Source organism: Carlito syrichta, unplaced genomic scaffold, assembly GCF_000164805.1.
Source record: "Carlito syrichta isolate Samal-C Ts95f unplaced genomic scaffold, Tarsius_syrichta-2.0.1 Scaffold12763, whole genome shotgun sequence".
In the NCBI taxonomy this organism is placed as follows: domain Eukaryota; kingdom Metazoa; phylum Chordata; class Mammalia; order Primates; family Tarsiidae; genus Carlito; species Carlito syrichta.
In genome coordinates this window covers 259,558-279,005 of record NW_006956859.1, presented here as the reverse complement: position 1 = coordinate 279,005, position 19,448 = coordinate 259,558, and the positions used below count along the sequence as shown (strand labels likewise).

At 43.2% G+C, this 19,448-nt stretch overlaps 1 protein-coding gene across 2 annotated transcripts in view; it reads right to left on the bottom strand.

Annotated features, from left to right (window-relative positions):
• TRPM8 (transient receptor potential cation channel subfamily M member 8) overlaps window positions 1–19,448 on the bottom strand; it is an 89,029-nt gene that overhangs the window by 19,955 nt on the left and 49,626 nt on the right. For both annotated transcript variants that reach the window (XM_008056622.2, XM_021711226.1), the window contains exons 17-20: window positions 13,299–13,390; window positions 11,765–11,906; window positions 9,866–10,037; window positions 7,544–7,721 (exon numbers count right to left, since the gene is read on the bottom strand). In XM_008056622.2, the coding sequence (XP_008054813.1) occupies window positions 7,544–7,721; window positions 9,866–10,037; window positions 11,765–11,906; window positions 13,299–13,390 (584 nt within the window). The remainder of the gene's footprint in view (window positions 1–7,543; window positions 7,722–9,865; window positions 10,038–11,764; window positions 11,907–13,298; window positions 13,391–19,448) is intronic.

Genomic DNA, 19,448 nt, shown 5'->3' with positions numbered 1-19,448 from the left:
TTATAAGCTAACATCAGATACCTATGCAAAACACTGACCTGCACAGACAATGGCTATGACTTTGAAAATAAGTTTTCTTTATCTTGATGCTTAACAATAAATGCAACACCTCTGAGATCTACACTAGGTCCTGGATTCTGTGTACAGCAGACTTTGTAGCAAGTGCCTCTTGTGCAGGGAGACGTCTTCAAAGGGAAGACATGTTTATTGAACATCTACCATATGTAAGCTCCTCTACGAGGCATGTAAAATGGTTATCTGATCTTCACATCAACCCTGAGTGGGAGATTTTTTTAGGTGAAAAATAGCCAGGACTGGGATGTACTACAGTGCAGCAAATTGAATCTAGCAGTCAGCCCGGCCTTTCTTCCAAATGTAGGTCAGGTTGCTTTGAGGCTAATACCAAGCATCATTTTCCACCATCTCTAGTTACCAGTTGGTTGTGCAGCTGACTTAAGGGCACTGCACACTTCTGCTGCTGCACCAAGACAGGACAACAACACACCCCAGATTAATGAAGTCCAGTCTAAGAACTTGCCAGAAATCACAGAACAATTACCACCATTCAAAGTATTGTTCCTAGAAGCAATTTAAAATTTTATATATAGCCCAAAATGGATTCTACTGACTGCCCAAAACTCAAACACAAGTAAAACAACTGTATGCATTTTAGTGCATCAAATGTTGTTTTCTGACGTTTTATCCTAACAGAAGTAAAAGATCCTATAAAAGGAGGAATATTCAAGATTCTTAGATGTTCTTTCCAGCAGGTGGGTTTTCCTCCCTTCCTCGAAGAGCTCAGAGTAGAACATAGCCAAGAAGTTTCCAAGTAGGAAGAGACTGTACTGTGGCTTATCTGATCACTCAGAGTCAGAGAGAAACATCTCATATATTCTAGGTAATCTAGAATAGGATTGACAAATTACAATTCCAGAGCCAAATCCAACCTCCCTCCCCTCAGCGGTTTTTGCACAGCCCATGAACTGAGAATGGCTTTTACAACACATTTTGCAAAGCAAGAGATGCAGATGGGGTGCAGTACTCTTACAGAAAAAGTCTGTGATCCTTGACCTAGAATATATTTAAGTCAGTGCTCATAAATAAGGTTTTGTGTTTGCATCATTCTCTGTTTCACAGAGCTCTGCCTCATGTATCACTGTTCAATTTGTTCCCCAGGACAATCCAGTTAACTACAAGGACACTTCTGCTGGAATGGCAGCATTCTCTGTACTTCAGGGGCAAAGGTGGACCCAAGGCAAATGGTGAAAAACCCTTATGCACATTTCAGGGGGGCTTGGATGAGCTAGCTGATAACTGGACATTAATTTCCAAGAGTCACTTTGCATAAAAAATGTACATCCAGGGTTGGCCATGCTGAGATTTATTTCTGCCCTGAGGTCCAGCTTCCCTGTACAACAGAAGCTTCTGAAACATTCTTATTTCTCAAATCAATTCCGGACTCAGTCAACATCAAAGTTCTCCAGAGAAGGCTCATAATTGAGCATTGCTTCCAATAGCTTTGCTAAACTAATTTTTATATTCTCAAGACATTGTTTTCAAATCATGCAAAGGAGAGACTGAGCTTTGCAGAAAAGGGCTTTGTGGTGTCCGCGTGTGCATGCTCCCCTCAGCAAACTGAGTATCGAAGTGACTTAGAGACCATTTCTCATGCCAGAGTCTCACCTGCCCCAACTCAGATGTTTCTCAAAGTCTCAAAGTCTCCCCGCCAACTACTGACCAACCACTGACCAGCTGGCAACTTCCCTGAGAGAATTCTGCAAGCTCCCCTTTGACTACATCTCCAGTGATATCTTGTGCCTTCAGAGTTCTGTCCCTGACAAATATCCAGCTGGTTGGAGCTTTGCAGTGACAGCTGAGGTCCATCTCTTGAAACCAGCTGAGCTCACTTAGCTGAGAAGGAAAGAAGGAGGATGCAGAAGATCTCACAGAGGAACAAAGCTTCAGATATTCATTGAGATTGGAAATGTTAATAAGAAAGAACAGACATTTAGAATTCAGATAGCTTTGTACATAAATGAAATCCAGAAGTATGTTAAAAGAATAATATGCCATGACCGCAGAATAAAAGGATGACTAAATATTAAGAATACTTATAAAATTCATCATTTGTATAATTCATCATAATACTAGATCAAAAGGAAAAAATATCATTTCAATAGTTGCTAGAAAGTCTTCTGGCAACATTCAACATCCTTTCCTGATTAGAAAAAAAAATAGAAGAAAGGAGCTTAATAAACAAGAACTAAGAGGAACCTTTCATGACGTGATAAAAAGAAAAGAGAGAAAGAATTTAGTTGAGACTTGTTCTAAAATAAACAAGAAAAACTTTAATATCCTTCCTACATATTAAAAAGTAGACATTGAGAAAACATAATAGAAAAAGTATCTTACAACCATAAATGACTAGAAATAAATTAACAAGAAATATACCAGACCATATGAAAAACCATAAAGCTATAGCGAGACACTGTATATACATGTTTTAAGAAATGGAGATCATACCTGTTGAGCGGGATAGTAAGACACCAACTTTCCCTAAATGATTCTACAAAGTTAACATCATCACAATAAAATTCACAAATTTTTGTGGGGGGAAGGAGAAAGAAGAAAAGATTCACAAGATGAGTCGTATGCTCCTTTGTACAATCAGATATACAAGAAAAGCCAAGAGAGTTTTGAATAAGAATAATGAGAGGAACTTGTACAGCAGATGTTAAAATGATTAAAAAAGAAAAACTTCAGTAATCAGAGCCATTTAGTAGTAAAAACCAAAGTAGAAAGACTGATCAACAGAACAGAATGCAAAGTCTGCAAAAAATTCACAAAGAAAAAGTAGATACCAAAACAATGACAGAATTGCAGAATAAATTGAAATACAAAAAACTTGGTCAGCTAGATTTCTATCAGGTGGACACCTCCTCCAAACATTTCACAAACATTTTCACTCCTGCCCCTGCACACCAGGAATATCACCATTCTTGCCTCATGGTTCCCAGTGACACTGATTTTTTGCTCCCTCCAGATGCCCCAGCATGTATGTTTAAGTGTTTGGCACATCTTGGTTTCTCTCGTGTTCAGCAACATCAATTTAAAGCTAGGTAAAAAAAAACCATGGTAGCAACAATAAGAGACAATAAATAATTTCATTGCACCGGTTTGTGAAGCAGTAATTCAAGTTAGTATATTGCTAGCAGAGTAACACAATGAAGACTGTGCAATATACCTGCATGAAGACCCAGGAAATTTTTCCTTTGTCTTCAGGAAAATGTCCAAAATATGCTATAAAAGACTCTTCATAACCTAGCTCCTGCTTACCTTTCCACTCTCAGCTGCTGATTTTTTTCCCCAGACTAACATTATCTCCCCCTGCTTGTCATTCTCCCACCATTACTCCAGGCTCCAGTTACACAGTCCTCCAAGCAAACATCATCTCCACCTGGTAGCTACTGCTAATCCTAGTCCCACCACTGACACTCTCTCACAGTTAACAGCTCCCTTTTCTGTAAATGGCCTTTCTATGATGTTTATATTATATTTATATCATATACAGTAAGTCCCCTACATATGAACCTTCAAGTTACAAACTTCAATGATGCACATCTGGGTTTTTTATGTATCATTTCTCTCCACCAGGTGTTAGTATGGCCTGTCAAATACATAACAGTACTATATAACTGATTGTGTTATGGGTACCTGGGCTAACTGTTGGACTTAAAACAAATTGGACTTACAAGCATGCTCTCAAAATTGAACTCATTCATATGTTGGGGACTTCCTGTATATTTACATGGCATCTCTTCCCTAAACATCAGGGACTTAATCTCCCTCTGCCTCTAACTCCTTATTTGCAAAATGACAATTAAGCTATACCTACACAAAAATGATTAATAATTAAATGAGGTAGTAAAGCACTTGGACCTGTACCTAGTCTGGGAAAGCTTCAATAAGCATTAGTTATTGTTATTATTACAATGATCTGTTCTCTTCTTTTTATTCTTTTCATCCCAATTCAATAACTTCCCATTCAAGTAGCACCTAAACCTTTAGAAAGTACCGGGTAGTTATTTTCTTATTTCTACCTTTCTGCATCTTTATAGTAAACATATAATATTCCTAAGATTTCAAAACAATTATTCTTAGAAATTATTCTACATTAGGACATATTTGATGAGTCCTTTTCAGAACTGCCTGGGATGAATTTATCTTTAGAATACAGCACTTGTAAGAGCCATAGCTCCTGTTAAGACAACCTGGAGTCATTTACTGATTTCATGCCTCCAATGAGACACACAGGGCCTGTGATCAATAATTTTAATGTAGAATAATTGTGAGTGTTCATATCAATTTCCTTTTACTGTTGAATACCACCTCGAGAGCACTCTAATACTACTTTAAAATTCCCAAAGGTACACTTACATTGCAGTTAATAAGGTTGCCATTGTGTATGATTAAGCTCTTAAATGAACATTTTGATGTGGAGCCAGGCAGGGGTCACAGCCTGGGGCCACCTGCTCACAGAGTGAGCCCTGAACAACTTTAACAATGATCAGAAGTAATGTTCTGAGGATTTGACGTAAGGATCACAACAGGTCAGCGTCTCTTGCTACCCTCAAGTTTCCAGACAGGTATTAACAAGGAAATGGCCTCTGTTTTAACCGGGACTAATCAAGGAGGCTACCCAAGGAAAGGGATGTCTCGAAGTTGTCTCGAAGTTGTCTGGATGGGGCAACAGTGGGGCGTGGTGCAATGACTCAGGCTCATGGGGAAGAGACCTGAGTTACTGTGGGTGACATGTGACCAGGACTACAGATGCTGGGCTGCAGGACATTCATCTCCTTGACTGGATTATAATAAGTGGGACTCCCGTCCACTCAGCTCCAAATTCTATCATTTCCTGATCAGAATGCAGGTAACAGATTCCAAAAGTGACACGGTTCTCATGAGTGGCTTTTGTGAATAGCTCACGGCATACAGATTCAGGAAAACTCTAAATGACATTCTACTGTGTACCTGGCTGAGATTTACTGAGTTAGCGCAAACTCAAAGATCACGGCATTGGGAGCTGTAGGCCTTTTGTTTAATGTCTGTAGACATATTTAATGGTCAGTTTTTACAAAAATGATTCAGTGTAGATAGGCTATCTTACCACTGTAAAGTAAGACCCGAAGCTACCCCATTTTCTCCTCACATCTGCTTCAAGTTTGGAATTGGTCTGCTCATCCTTCCTTACAGGTGGATACACAGTCACCATCACCTGCTGCTTCTGCCAGCTCAGACTTTGGGCTCCTCTAACATTTGGATATCTCTTGGGCATTATGACATTTTCTGGCTGCCTGTGAGTCAGACAGGCTTCTGGATCCCTGAGTCCCTTCCTGGCCCCCAGTTAAGGTCACCTGATACCAACAGTCACATCCTCCTTATGGCCCAGGTACCTGGTATGGAACAGATGTTATGCATGCATGTGACAATTCCCTTACTGGTCTGTTACTCACCATTGATGCCTTCTCAGTATATAATACACCAGGAAGTTAAGCTCATACCTAATAACGGAATAATCAACTAAACACAGAGGAGGATCCGTTTTTTTGTTGTTGGTCATCAAACCCCAAAAGTGTCAAGTGCTGAGATTACAGCACAGTCTCCTTGCAGTTTACAGTCTGCAAGCAGAGAAAGTTGATGAGTCCTTTTCAGAACCGCATGGGATGAATTGTTTAAATAGAGGGTGCCGTGAGGGCCCAAGGTGTCTCTACATAAGTAGGGAGGCCAAGAAGGACCACTCAGGGCAAAGGTTAATGCTTGGCTTTGTAGAGGGCAAGTAGGGACTCAGCAGGTCAGAATGGAAATGGAACAGGCAATCCTGACAAAAGAATGACATTGTGTAAAGCATCAGGCATAACAGATCACCCTATTTAAGAATGAACACACGGGATGCCTGGCAAGGGACAGATAGCAGAGGATGAGCCTGGAGGTGTGTTCAGAGGCCAGGTCACAGATGGCCTTGTGGGAAAGCTGAGGAGCCTGAAATTTTACCCTGCCACTAGATACTAAAATCTCTCCAGAATTTTAAGCAGAACTGTGACATTTTAGAAATATCAATTGGGCCACAGTGAAGATGTCTTCCACAGGAAGACATCTCCAGACACTGGGAGACCAGATGACCACTCTGCTCAGTGTCTTTGATGTGTGGTGTCCCCAGAGATGTACACCCCCATTCAGCCCTGCTCAGAGGGACTGGGCAGGGGTATATAACCAATAAAGGCAGGTGGTCCTCATCTGTAGTTCTGTGCATTTTGAAATCTCAGGGCTCTATGTGACAACTGTCTTTTCCTTATTTTATTTTCTAAATTACTAATATGTGATCACTGTAACAAGTGAAACATATACTTGATTTTTGAAGTTTACATTTCCTTTCCAGCACCACTTTGTTATTTCCAACACCAGAGACTTCCTTTAACTTCCATTCATCTGAAATGTTCAAACTCAGCATCACATTGTTTTAATCTTGAAATTTCCTAGCCACAAGGTTGAGTCCCTTTACTGGCTATTTGAATGTTTTTCTCTAAATTGCTTGTTCATTTTCTCTGACAGTTTTTCAATGGGGTTGCCTTTCTTTTATAAATCTGCAGGAGCTCTTTCCATATTAGGAATTAAAAACCTTTGTTCACCATAGGCATGGCAAATGTTTCCCCAGTCTATCATTTATCATTTGACCTTATCTGCGATATCTTTTACCATTAAAAAAAGTGGTTTTATGAAATCAAATGTGTTTATCTTCTCCTTCATAACATCTGGGTTTCTGGTTTTAAATAAAGAATTAACTTCTACTCCAAGATTTAACAAATAGTTTCTGAAATTTTCATATGTGTTTGTTAATTGTCTGTGCTGGGATTCATGAATGTAAAATAACTACCTGAAAGGAAAAGTATAAAACTAAGGTTCTCCCACTGAAACTACCACACAGGACTTTTGGAAACTCTCCTAAGAAATATAAAAAAGAAATGGGAAACATCATTTTCTAAATATGTTAAAAAAGAATCACCAAAGGCAATAAAAATATTTTAGTCACTATATAATTCCCCCTCAACCTCATTAGACATGAGCCCCAAAGGAGAGTCACTCTCCAGACTCTACTCTTTGATTTAAACTAACATTTTTAAAAACAGCAACTAACTAAAGTCTGAGTCCAATAAATTCTAGAATCCATACCACTAAGCCTCATGAAACTTAAAGCATCTTGGCAATGAGTTGAACTGCATTTCAGGCACCATCATGCAAACATCATGGCACTCGGGGAGATTGCTAAATGGATGCTACATACACAGTCTGGATTTACTGGAGGTTGTAACAGGTTGGTGTCACATAACCATGAGGCTCAGCTTATAGGGACACACTGTATTTTTAGTGTAGTCTAAAGACCTCTAGTACAAGTTCCTCACTGCTATGCTTATGGTGCCTCCAGTCCTACCTGGTATGGAACCTGGCTCAGGGTGGACATCTGGTGAACATGTGACTGAGTACATACCCAAACATGGCGACCAGCAGGTTGACCAGCAGGATGTTGGTAGACAGCATATAGATGCACACTAGGGGGATGGTAATCCACTCGGGGAACCGGGGCAGGTTGTGCTCATCCAGCTCCACACACAGTGGCTTGGACTCGTTCCCAGTGAAAGTGCAGTGGGCAAAGTCATACGTGGTACCTGAGGATGTAGAAACCAAGAGGCAGAGTGAGGAACCCCTGGGGGAGTGAGGGTGATGGCATCCCCAGGGACACAAGATGATGGTCATGGAATGCCTTAGGCACTATTCTAAGGCATTTTATCCAAGCAAGGTATAATCCTTAGACTCACCGGCTCATTCACTCAATTCACATGTCCTGAGCAGCTGCTATGGACCAGGGACTGTGCTGCGATACAGATACAAGGAAGGGCCAAGTGGACATGTTCTTTGCCCTCAGGAAGCTTGAGCCTCTTAGGGTAGGCAGATAATCAACCACACAAAGTTTAATGTCTCAGCCCATGGGAAGTGCTAAAAAGGACATGCATAAGATACTCTGTGGGCAGAAACTGAAGCAGCTCATTCAGGAACAGCTACCCAAAAACAAAGGGTCTCTGGATGGGCAGTGGCTGAGCCCATGAACTAATGGGGGAGGATGGGTGCCCAGAGCATCCCAACAGAGAAAAAGGCCCTGTGCTGGGGGGGAGGGGATTGGAAACATCAGTGGAAATGAGAGAATAAGATGTGCAGTGACCAGATACGTTAATTTTTTTAATCTTGATACTAAAAATAATGAGAAGTCATTAGACTGTTTTAAGCAGAGGAACAACACATCTGATTCTCTTTATCAAAGGATCGCTCTGGCTGCAACACAGAGCCTGAGGGGCATGAAAAGGAAATTGGGACAAAACATGAGGCAGACAAGTGATGAGGATGGCTTGTGGGAGGCAGCGCACGGGGTGGCTGGGGGGGGCAGAGAGATGGTAAATAAACAGCTAGATTTCAAAAACACTTAAGAGATAAAATCAACAAAACTAGCTGAAAAATTGGATATGGGGGAATGAAATAAGAGGAGGTGTCAAGGACAACATTGAGGCTTCTCACATACACAACCATGTTTACAGTGGCAACAGACCCTTGCATGCAGGTCTTGAAGGAAATCTGAGTGTGGAAGGGAGCACCAAGACCTTTCAAATGGACACACAGAGGTGCATTTGAGAAATCTCAAAGAAGAGAGCAAGGAATATAAATGTCTGGTCTCTGGGAGTTGCTCTGGACCAGAGATCCTCCCCTGAGCGTGTACATGAGGTCATGCTGTCAGTGAGATGCCCCATAGGGAAGATGCTAAGCTGGTTTTACCCATAATAGAAGTGAAAGACAGCAAGGTCCAGTTGCTTCCTGAGGGTACACAGTACATTAGTAGCTAACCTGGATTTGAACCCCGCCTGCCACTTGCTCTTTAAATCCCCATATGCTGCTTCCACATGGGACTAAAACCACCAACAGGGAGGGTTGTTGTGAGGATGAAATGCATCTGCTTATGTAACATGGCAAGCACGGTGTGCAGATTGGGAGTGATAATATCAAGGTGCCTTTCCATCGTTGCATGAAAAAAAGCTGTTTCTAAGATCTTGGAAGAGACTTCAGCAGAAGGGGCCAAGGAGACTGCATGAGGCCAGGAGGACAACGGAGAAAATGTGACCAAGAGGGGCAGGCACCAGCTCAGGGAAACCACCAGGATGGCTTTATCATAGCAGAATAGGAAATGACAGGCCAAGGCTATTGTGTAGCATCATAAAGATAATTCAGCCAGTCCATTCAAAACACGCACAGTTTGCACAAGCCCTACACTCTCCTAATGTAAACTGAGCGTGGGCAAATTACAGCCATCTGTGCCACCATTAGCCTGCCTCCAAAAACCAGTTGGCAGTGGGCTAATGTTGGAAGTTTAAATTCCAGGTTCCAATGTGAATTTTTCAACACTGCCCTTTTTCTGAAATGAATGGATGCCCAGTCACTCTGTTATATAGAAGAGTACGATTTACAACACTTGTTTCTAAACTAGTGAGTCTTGCTGATTTCAATTGCCACATTGCTATTGAAAATACGAGTAACCCTATTTTCAAAAAGGTTTAAAAATAGAAATGTTGGGCACAGTTTGCACAGCTGGCGTAAAATATTGCTTAGGGACAAAGAAAAGGGCTTGAGGGGTTAGTCTTCAAGCTGTAGTGTTGGGCTCAATTTTACCTACATGCTTCTGAAGCTGTGGTCTGAGGGACAGCCCTGGGGGTTCATTCAGGAAACTGCCTCCTCCCAGCTGTTTCCACTTGAGCCAAGTTGGGCTTACCATCCACGTCACTAGGCACCTGGCCAAACATGGCCAGATAGGGCTCATAGATGACAGAGCGGAATATCCACCTCCAGCGTTGCTCATTTTGCCTGAGGATCCCTTGCCTAGCCACACCGAAGGCCACCATCCACACCGCGAAGAGGAACAGGAAGAAGAAAACATCGATCAACTGTCAAGAGAGGACATTAAGAACAGAGTCAAGACTGCACCCACAGTTGACAGATCCACTTAGGTCTGGCCATCTTGAGTGGACCATGCAGAAGGGCAGAGGTTGCAGGTCCTGAAGAATCTCAGTCAAACAAGGTTCACTCGCTAATTTGCAAAAAAGTGCCTTCAGCATCTTTGTGTCTTGAGACATCTATTTCTGAAATTAAAATCAACTGATGCATTTTTGCCTGCTGGTCTCCAAACCAGTTCAGTAACAGCAGTTTTCAAAGTGAGAGCCCAGCCGGGCTCGGTGGCTCAGCCTGTAATCCCACGCCTTTGGGAGGCTGAGGTGAGTGGATTGCCTGAGCCCACGGGTTCGAGACCCGCCTGGGTAGCGAGACCTCATCTCTACAATAAATTAAAAAAAAAAAAAAAAATCAGCCGGGCATGGTAGCACATGCCTGTAATTCCAGCTACTGGGAAGGCTGAGGCGGAAGGATCGCCAGAGCCGAGCAGGTGAGGCTGCGGTGGCCGGGAGCGGCCACTGCACTCCAGTCTGGGCGACAGAGTGAGACTCCAACTCAAAAAAAAAAAAAAAAAGTGAGAGCCCAGCTAAATAGCAACTGAGGGACTGAAGTTTGGGAGGACTTCTCTGTCTCTAAACCTCATGATGTTCACATTCTTTAAACCTCTAAATTATTTTCATAGTTTAAAAAAAAAAAACCTTAGCCGGGCTCGGTGGCTCAGCCTGTAATCCGCGCCTTTGGGAGGCTGAGGTGAGTGGATTGCCTGAGCCCGTGGGTTCGAGACCCACCTAGGTGGCGAGACCTCATCTCTACAATAAACAATAAAAAAAAAAATCAGCCGGGCATGGTAGCGTATGCCTGTAATTCCGGCTACCTGGAAGGCTGAGGCGGAAGAATCGCCAGAGCCCAGCAGGTCTAGGCTGCGGTGGCCGGGAGCGGCCGCTGCACTCCAGTCTGGGTGACAGAGTGAGACTCCAACTAAAAAAAAAAACAAAACCTATCGTTATTAAATAAGAATACACAGTTTAATTTTTTTTAATTTTTTTGCACACATAGCATGACTTCATGGTGACTGGATGTCTCAGATATGCTTTGAATTAAAACCACAAACTCAAAGAACCTCAGCATTGAAAAGGAGCCTCCAGATGAGCTAAGCCAAATACCCATCTGATTTCAAGACAGAAACAGTGGAGGTTTGGGTCATCTGGAAAAAGAAGCCTAGAAAAGCAACACCAGCAGTGTATAATTCTTTCTATTATACATATAAAACAAGTCTAGTACGGTCTTTCCCTGTATCTATATTATATGGTTACATGATTTAAGTTCCAACCCTCACTCTATGTCTTGCTCACTGCTTGTCTCTAGACACATATATTAACCTCCTTAGACTCAACCGGCCACATCTACAAAATTGGTCTAAAAGCCCCTCACTTGCCTATGCTCTTAGTAAACTGTTAGGACTCAAACGATAGCACATTGTGAAGTGTAAGATCTAAATGAGTGTACAGTAATCTGTTGGCAGTGCACTGAATGACACTATTTGCTTCTCAAAACCATCTCTCATTAAATTTTAACCTAGGAGAGGCCCCTGATGAAACACATCAAAGAAAGCAAACCTTATTGATTGTGACACGCTACAGTCATTCTACGGACAAAATCAGTGATGAAAGGAACTCTGGGTACAGCAAGAAAAATGATGACTACGAACATTCTTGGCTCTTACCATCCTCTGCAGCATGATAATCTTGGGTCCTAAGTTTCTGCTTACGGTGAAAATGTGGATCAACCTTAGGGTGAAAATAATATAATCCAGGCAGAAAATAACTCGTCCAGAATATAAAGAGCTTTTATTAGAAGAGTGGAGCCTATGGAAAGAAGGGAAACAGAATTTTCAAGATATTGATGAAATATTTCAAAGCTTTGTTTTAAAAATAACCAGCACCTCTGTGACGCAATGGGTTAGCGTGTTCAGCTGCTCACTGAAAGATTGGTGGTTCAAGCCCACCCAGTTAAAATAAATAAATAAACAAATAAAACCAAATGTCAGGAAACAGCTGAGAGCTGGGAGGTTTAGTGAGTGAAAACAGGCCAGGGATGCCACCCTCCAAAGGTCATGGTCTTCTGCCCTTGCATACTCAAGTAGAGGCAAGGATATGTACGGACATTAAAGGCAAGGGCATTGCACCAGACAGAGCTCTCAAAGGCGCCTCATCTTCAAGCACTCCTGTGGAAACCTAATCACATTATTGCTAACTTCCCTGGCTCACAAGGCTTCTATAATGATGCCAATCCCCACACCACCTCATAGCCACTTGAGATTTCGTCCTGCCAGCTTTCCCCTAGTGAAACTTACCTCATTCGCACCCGATCATTTGATTAGCTAACCATCTGCTAATGTGTTCACTGAAAGCCATATGAGCTTTCTAACTGGAATGATCTAGAAATCATGTCCAACCAACTGTAGCTCAAATGCTGGGACCCAAGCAGAAAAGGAGGTTATCTGAAGAGGAAATTGAGTTCTGAACCCCCTTCAGATTGGAGGGTGAGCACTCACGGTAAACCATTTCATTCTTTATAGGTGTAAAGATGAACAGTTAGGCTCTGCAAGGTGACACCATTTGAAAGTATGACTCAAATGAAGTTGCTAACTTTATGTTAAAGCTGTTTGAGGGAAAGCAGGCCTGGTGGGACGCAGGCATGGGCAATGCAGGCCACGGTTTGGAGCATACCCCAATCTCTCTATCAGTGGAGTACGCGTAGTTTTTTTGCCTTCGATGGTAATTTTGGGTTGGTTTTTCTAATCCCATGCTCTGGCTCTGGAACTGAGGAAATATGCTTGTGACTGGGGAGGGAGCAGACTCCACAGCCAGCATTCACATCAAAATTAAGTGAATTTTAGAAGATCAAGGGGCCCAAAATGAAACAATACCATACTATATTTAACATCCTCATCATCTTCCTTTAACTCTCCTCCATTTCTAACTATCCCTCTAAAATATCAAAGAGAAAAATCAGCAGAGCACCTTTTAATTATAAATCACTGGGTGGGGAAAGAGATGAAACTCAACTTTACACGATCCAAGCTGTATCTCTAAGCAGCAGACACAGTGGCCTCTTGTAATCATCTCTTATGAGGAAAACAACAAAACAAAACAAAGCACAATAGACTTCCCTTGGAATTGAAATATCTCTCAAGCTTTTCTCCACTTTTGCACCCCAAACACCTAAACTTAGGGAATGAGATGAGGACTCCTTACCGAAATACAATTCCTGCTATGAAGTAGAAAAGCCCCAGCGTGTCCATGACGTTCCACAGGTCTGTGAAATAATTCACCCCATTTATGTACCACTGCACAGAAAGGGACAGAGGGGACATCAGCAACTTGGAAACGTCAACCACTTTCTGATTTTTTAAGTGTCCACTCTTTTTTTTCCAGGTCCTTTTTGAGTCAATTAAGTGTTTGTTTATTCTTTCATAAGCCAAGTGAGCCCTACCAAATGCCCCAGGCTAATCCAGGGGGACCGGAAAGTTGGTTGCACACTGACTGTTCTGTTCTTTATGTGTTGTTGGCAAAATCAAGAGAAAGGACCTATGTATCCTCACAGATCTCTCAAGATGAACTCACAGAGAGTGAGTACAACCTGTGCAGGCAAATGTAGACAGTCCGGCCACCATGTATAATGGTATAGATTGTGCACTGCGCAACTCTACAGGGTGTTATCCACACTGTTGCCATCATAGGTTGGTGTCTTTACTGTAAAATCATTCTGACACATGACAGTAAAACATCTTGAATAAAATAAACCTTTATTAAAAATAAATGTGCACACAGGTGCTATATGTGGCACCTGTAAGGGTAGGTATAGTCACAGAAATGACTGACAGAAATAGTGTGCCTCGGGGATCGATTTGTAGGTATCAGTCATAATTTTTCAGAAGAAAATATGTCAGGAAAACACTGAGACAAAGACAGAAAAGATTATCCCTCAGAAGACTGCATCTGGACAGCCTCTAGAGCAATTCCTAAATTAGGAATTAGTAATTTCAGGGTGGTCATCTAACCCTTTCTTTTGACCATCCATTCAAAAATACATCTTCTGAGACCACATGGAATCCCAAACACCTGTGCCAGTCTTCTGGAGCACAGAGACATCAGTTTCGGTGTGATGCAGATTCTCAAAGAATCCACTGTTCCATGGGAAAGAGAGATGACAAACATATTTAAAATGAAATGTGATGAGGACTGGCATGGAGATGAGACCCAAGTGAGTTCAAACAAATCCCAAATGAGTTCAGATAAGGAAACCACCACTTACTTGTATAAGACAGGTAAACAGTAGCAAAGAAGTGTCACCCAAAGGAACGTGGCACTTCTTAATTTCACAAAATGAACTCACCAACATGAGTCCATCTGATATTCAGAGATTATATTTCCTACTTTGTAGCTGGAAGCAAGGCCTGGAGAGGCTGAGGAACTTGCCCAGCAAGCGGTGGGTCTCATGGTTCTGAACCTGAGTCAGCCGCTCCTTCCCCATGTCACTCTGCTTCAGATCCCACAGAGACCCTGCAATCTCGGCTGAGGAAGGGATCCCAGACATGCATCAGCCTGTCAAGTAGTATTTTCTTTCGTTCATTTATAAATTTAAATAGCAACTTAAGTGAACCAAGGAGTTAGGGGAGCTATGAGATCAAGCACTCATGAAATGTTAAATCTGCCTGATTTGAGTAGCCCCAGTGTGACTACATTTCACTGTGGAAAGACTGAACTCACAGGCTCAGGACCCAAGGCTGGATCCCTGGAGAGGGCTACAGGAACTGTCCATTTGGCTGGTGCCTGCAGCCCCGATTGCCACCCACCAACAACCATTTGCTCTTCTGATGCCTAGGAAGATGAGGGTGATTGGGACAAGCCATACCTGCTGCCAGCGTCTGGCTCCCCCTTTAAAGTCCTTGTCTGGGAACACACAGGTAGGTTACCAGACAGCCTGCACCATCCCAGCCCAACCTTGGCCCTGGTAACTTTCAGAAGCCTGGCCTGCACGGCCAGAGACATCTGAAATAAGTCATTTCTGGGGCTCCAAGGTACCATTGCAGGAAGAAAACATCTTCTAAAAGGAAAAGAATCCTCTTCTAGAGCAGAAGGCCAGAGATACATTGTATTTACAAAATGTCAGGGCCGTATTTCATCGTATCTGTCAAGATTTGAAAATTCAATGAGCCTCAAGAGTGAGCAGTGATCTCTGTGAAGGAATGATGGAACTTACTCCATTTTAAATAAACGTCTGCAATGTCTGTTTAATGGAAACAAGGGTTATTCAGTAATAGTATTTGTACTTATTGACTGTCTTGTTTCAAAATTCCAAATTAGCATATCAACCTCCACATTCGGGCAAAAGGACACAGGTACACACTAAAGAACACAGCTTTTTGACACCCAGACACAATCTAAATCAGGTAACATCTTGTTGGTAACTTCCCTCACCCCCAACAACTGTGAACTAGGTTAATTAAGACAGCACCAGGCCAACAGAACTGCTTCTTTGAGAACACCAATCACACGGAGGATGTCAATTGCACGAGTCAGCAGACAAGAAGACAAACAGCGACACCAAGTGTCAGGTTCTTTTAACGACAAGAATCTTCACGACCATGTCCTGCAGACTCACTCAACACCACAGAGTCAGAGAGGCAAGGCTGGCAAAGACCTCAGACGGCAGAGCCAGACTTGAACCCACCCTGCTAGCCCTAAGCACTGGATGTTCTCCATGCTATTACTTTCATACACAGCATTGCTGAATTAAAACTGGCCCATTCAAAGGTTTTTCTTAAAAAGAAAGAGAAGGAATACTTATTAAACATTCTCATTATCCTCTCTATACCATACATCACCCATTATGAAGACAGACAGAAGAGGTGGGATTCTCCAGGACCTGTGGGCATCCCTTCCTCCTGGAAGGCTTCTGGATTGATTCATAGCCCATTTTCCTTCCCAGAAATGCTTGCTTCCCCACCCCATTCACACCGACTCAGTGTCCCTGCCCTCTGTCCTCCCTATGCAACACCTCAAGCTACCCAAAACCCTGCCCAGAACCCTTGTCCATGCAAAATGCACCTGTCCTGTGTCTTCTCCTGCATGACCTGACTTAGTGGCCAAATGTACATATGAAATTGGCATAAAGATGTTTGCGATTTATGAATTTCGGATGTTACTGTTGCAAGTGCTCAGGGCCAACTTCCCAGTAACTATGAGATTCACCCACTTCGTGCTGCCTGCCAATGCTCATCTCCTCTGCTTGAATGCTCCCAGAAATGACCTTACTGATCATCTCTAACTGGTAGAAATCACCGTAAGAGAAGGGAGCTTCACTGTTTGGTCCATTGCTGTATCCCAGTGTGTGGCACATAGTAGATGCTCAATAAAATATTTGTTGGAAATCATGGGCTTCGCAGCAACATGATTACAGCTAGAGACCATCATACTAAGTGAACTATCACAGAAACAAAGAACTGAATACACATGTTCTCATAAGTGGGTCCTGATCACCGGTCACATGAGCACAAAGATGGGATCGGCAGACTTTGGTCACTGCTAGGAGAGTGAAGGAGGGGGGCACATGGCAACACACTGAGTTCCGGGTCCACTATCGGGGAGAGAAGGCCAGCTAGAAGCACAACCTTGATCTGCGTGCAACTTACTTACGTAGTAAGTCCTCACTTGTACCCACAACTCTAAGATAATAAAAATAAACAAACATTTGTTTAAGGAAGAATGTATGACTGGAGTATTTGGCAGAAGCCAAGACAAATCTCCCTGCAGCTTCCATCACGGTCAAGTTCTGCCTTCCAAAGCACCCCAAATGAGTCCTTTCTCTCTGCTTCCTGGCTACTTTAGATGCCTGAAGGAGTCAAATAATGTTTGGGCTTACGTGGCAGCTTCTATGCTTTCTTACAACAGGAGAGGAAGCACCAGGGATGGGACAGGTAGAGAAAGGTTTGGGAGCATGAGGGATGAGACGAAATAGGAAAAGGACTTTAGACTTTTTACCAATCATTCTGAGAAGAGGCTACCAAAGTGTCCTCTGTCCAAAAGGACACATCTGAGCACCTTCATGTCTGGGGTGTGGGCAAGGTTCCTCCCCAGCTCCCCATTGCCAGTCTCCTGAGCGGTACCAGGGCTACCCATAGAATGCACAGAATTAAAAGGATCCTGCCTTATCCTGTCATTTATTTAAAACACACGCACTTGTCAGAAACATGTCAATGTCAGCTCTCATGCTAGTCCCTGGGGCTCAAACGTGAATAACAGACAAACATCTAAAATCAAATCATTCCCATGCCATGCAATTCTGGTCAGCAACAGAGTATGTGTTAGGACAGCAGTCCCCAATCTTTTTGGTAACAGGGCCCGATTTCATGGAAGATAATTTTTCCATGGACGGGAGGGATCATCGGGCATTAGATTCTCATAAGGAGCACACAGCCTAGATCCCTCACATGAGCAGTTCACAATAGGGTTTACCCTCCTATGAGAATCTAATGCCTCCACTGATCTGACAGTTTGTGGAGCTCTGCTCACCCACTGCTCACCTCCTGCTGTGTGGTCCAGTTCCTAACAGGCCACAGACCGGTACTATCACACCTCTGTAGGAAATGGAGAAGCTCAAAGGAACTTCCCACAGGAGAAGATGTAAGAAGAGATGGACTGGAGTATCGCACAAGCATCTATCTGCTTATTTCTCTCAATAACCTCTTGCAGTAGGAAGTAGACCCACATGAGAATTAGGGGCTAGCAGGTCAATTAAATTAAGTTACTACAAAGCTGGCTGTTTGCAGTTCTAGCTGTTTTTTTCTCCCTCTTTCCCTCCCCCTCCTACCTCCTATCTCTCTCCCTTCCTTCCTGTTATCCTTCCTTCCTTCCTTCTTCTGTCTCTCCCTCCTTCCTTCTCCCCCTCCCTTCCTCCTTCTCCCTGTCTCTCTCTCTCCCTCTCCTCCCCCCCTTCTGTCCACCCCACACCATTTGTGGTCATGATTCAGTTCTCCACTGGACTGTGATTCCATTGTCACTCGATTCCATTCAGTGGCCACATTTAAGATGTCAGGCTGGTCACTTGAAATAAAGAACCAGAACCATGAAGCGTGTTACTCCAGTTTCTATTGACCCCATGCTTTTTTCTGCTGCCTCCCCCATTGAATCTGCTGAAGCCCATAAAGCTGTGGTTCATGCATGTGACTTCCACCAAGGACCCATCAGAGGCCTGGCCAAGCTGCCTCTCCAGTAGACTGTGCTAGGATAAGACTGACCAGGGAGGAATGGGCTGCCCTCCAAGCACACCAACTTCCACAGACCAGCCAGAAAAATTTGGCACTTATCCCACTCCTGGGCAGACACTGTCCCAGTCCTTCCCAGTCTACAGATGAGATATCAGTCAGCCCCTCAGAGGTGATAAGGGTTGGGGTGTTGGGATCCCTCTCCCTCCAGTGCTTCTCCCTCCCCATTCTCCCCTTTTCATCCCTTCCCTCTTGCAAAAGCTAAGCTAGGAATGCTGCCTTTTCCTCCCTGAGATGCCTTTTAAAGATGGCCAACCACAAATGAGAGTGGAGAAAAGGGAAGAATCCAGGGCTCCAACTCAACCACACGATCACAGGAGAAGGGAAGATGTAAATAAGACCTTGTGCAGCACAAGCCTCTGCAAGGAGTCTGGAGGCTCCTAGTTAGATGGAGCTGTTTCTCTCTCTTTCTCACTCTGCTCTGGGCCCATCCTGTTTTAAATGTTGAATCTCCTTCAGTCTTTCTCTGCTCCTCTCAAGCAGAATATTTCAATTCTCTTGCTGCAGACACATAGTAAGTCAAAACACAGAACTAGGAGGTAGAAAATGGCAGCTGAGAGAAAGAGACTAAATGTAGGTAGTATGAGTTGAAAAGTATCCACCAAAATTCAGACACCAAGTCCTAACCCCAGCACCTTTGAATGTGACTTTGGTTGGAAACAGAATCATTGCAGATATAACTAAGCAAATTTGTTGAAGACACACTGAAAGTTGGGTGGTGTCCTTATGAAAAGGGGAAATCTGGACACAGACATGCACATAGGAAGAACACCATATGGACACGAGGACAGGAATCAGAGTGATATGATCAGCCAAAGAATGCCAAAGACTGCCAGCAACCACCAGAAGCTAGGGGAGAGGCAGGGGACAGAGTCTCTTTCACAGCTTTCAAAACAAACCAACTTGGAAGAGCTGACAACTTGATCCTACACTTCCAGCCTCCAGAACTATGAGACAACAAACTTCTGTTGTTTAAGTTACTCGGTCTGGGTGCTTGCTCATGGTGGCCCTAGAAATTAATAGAAAGGCCATGGCCTGTTTGGGGATGTGGCCTCAGGAGACAGTACATGGGGCTCTC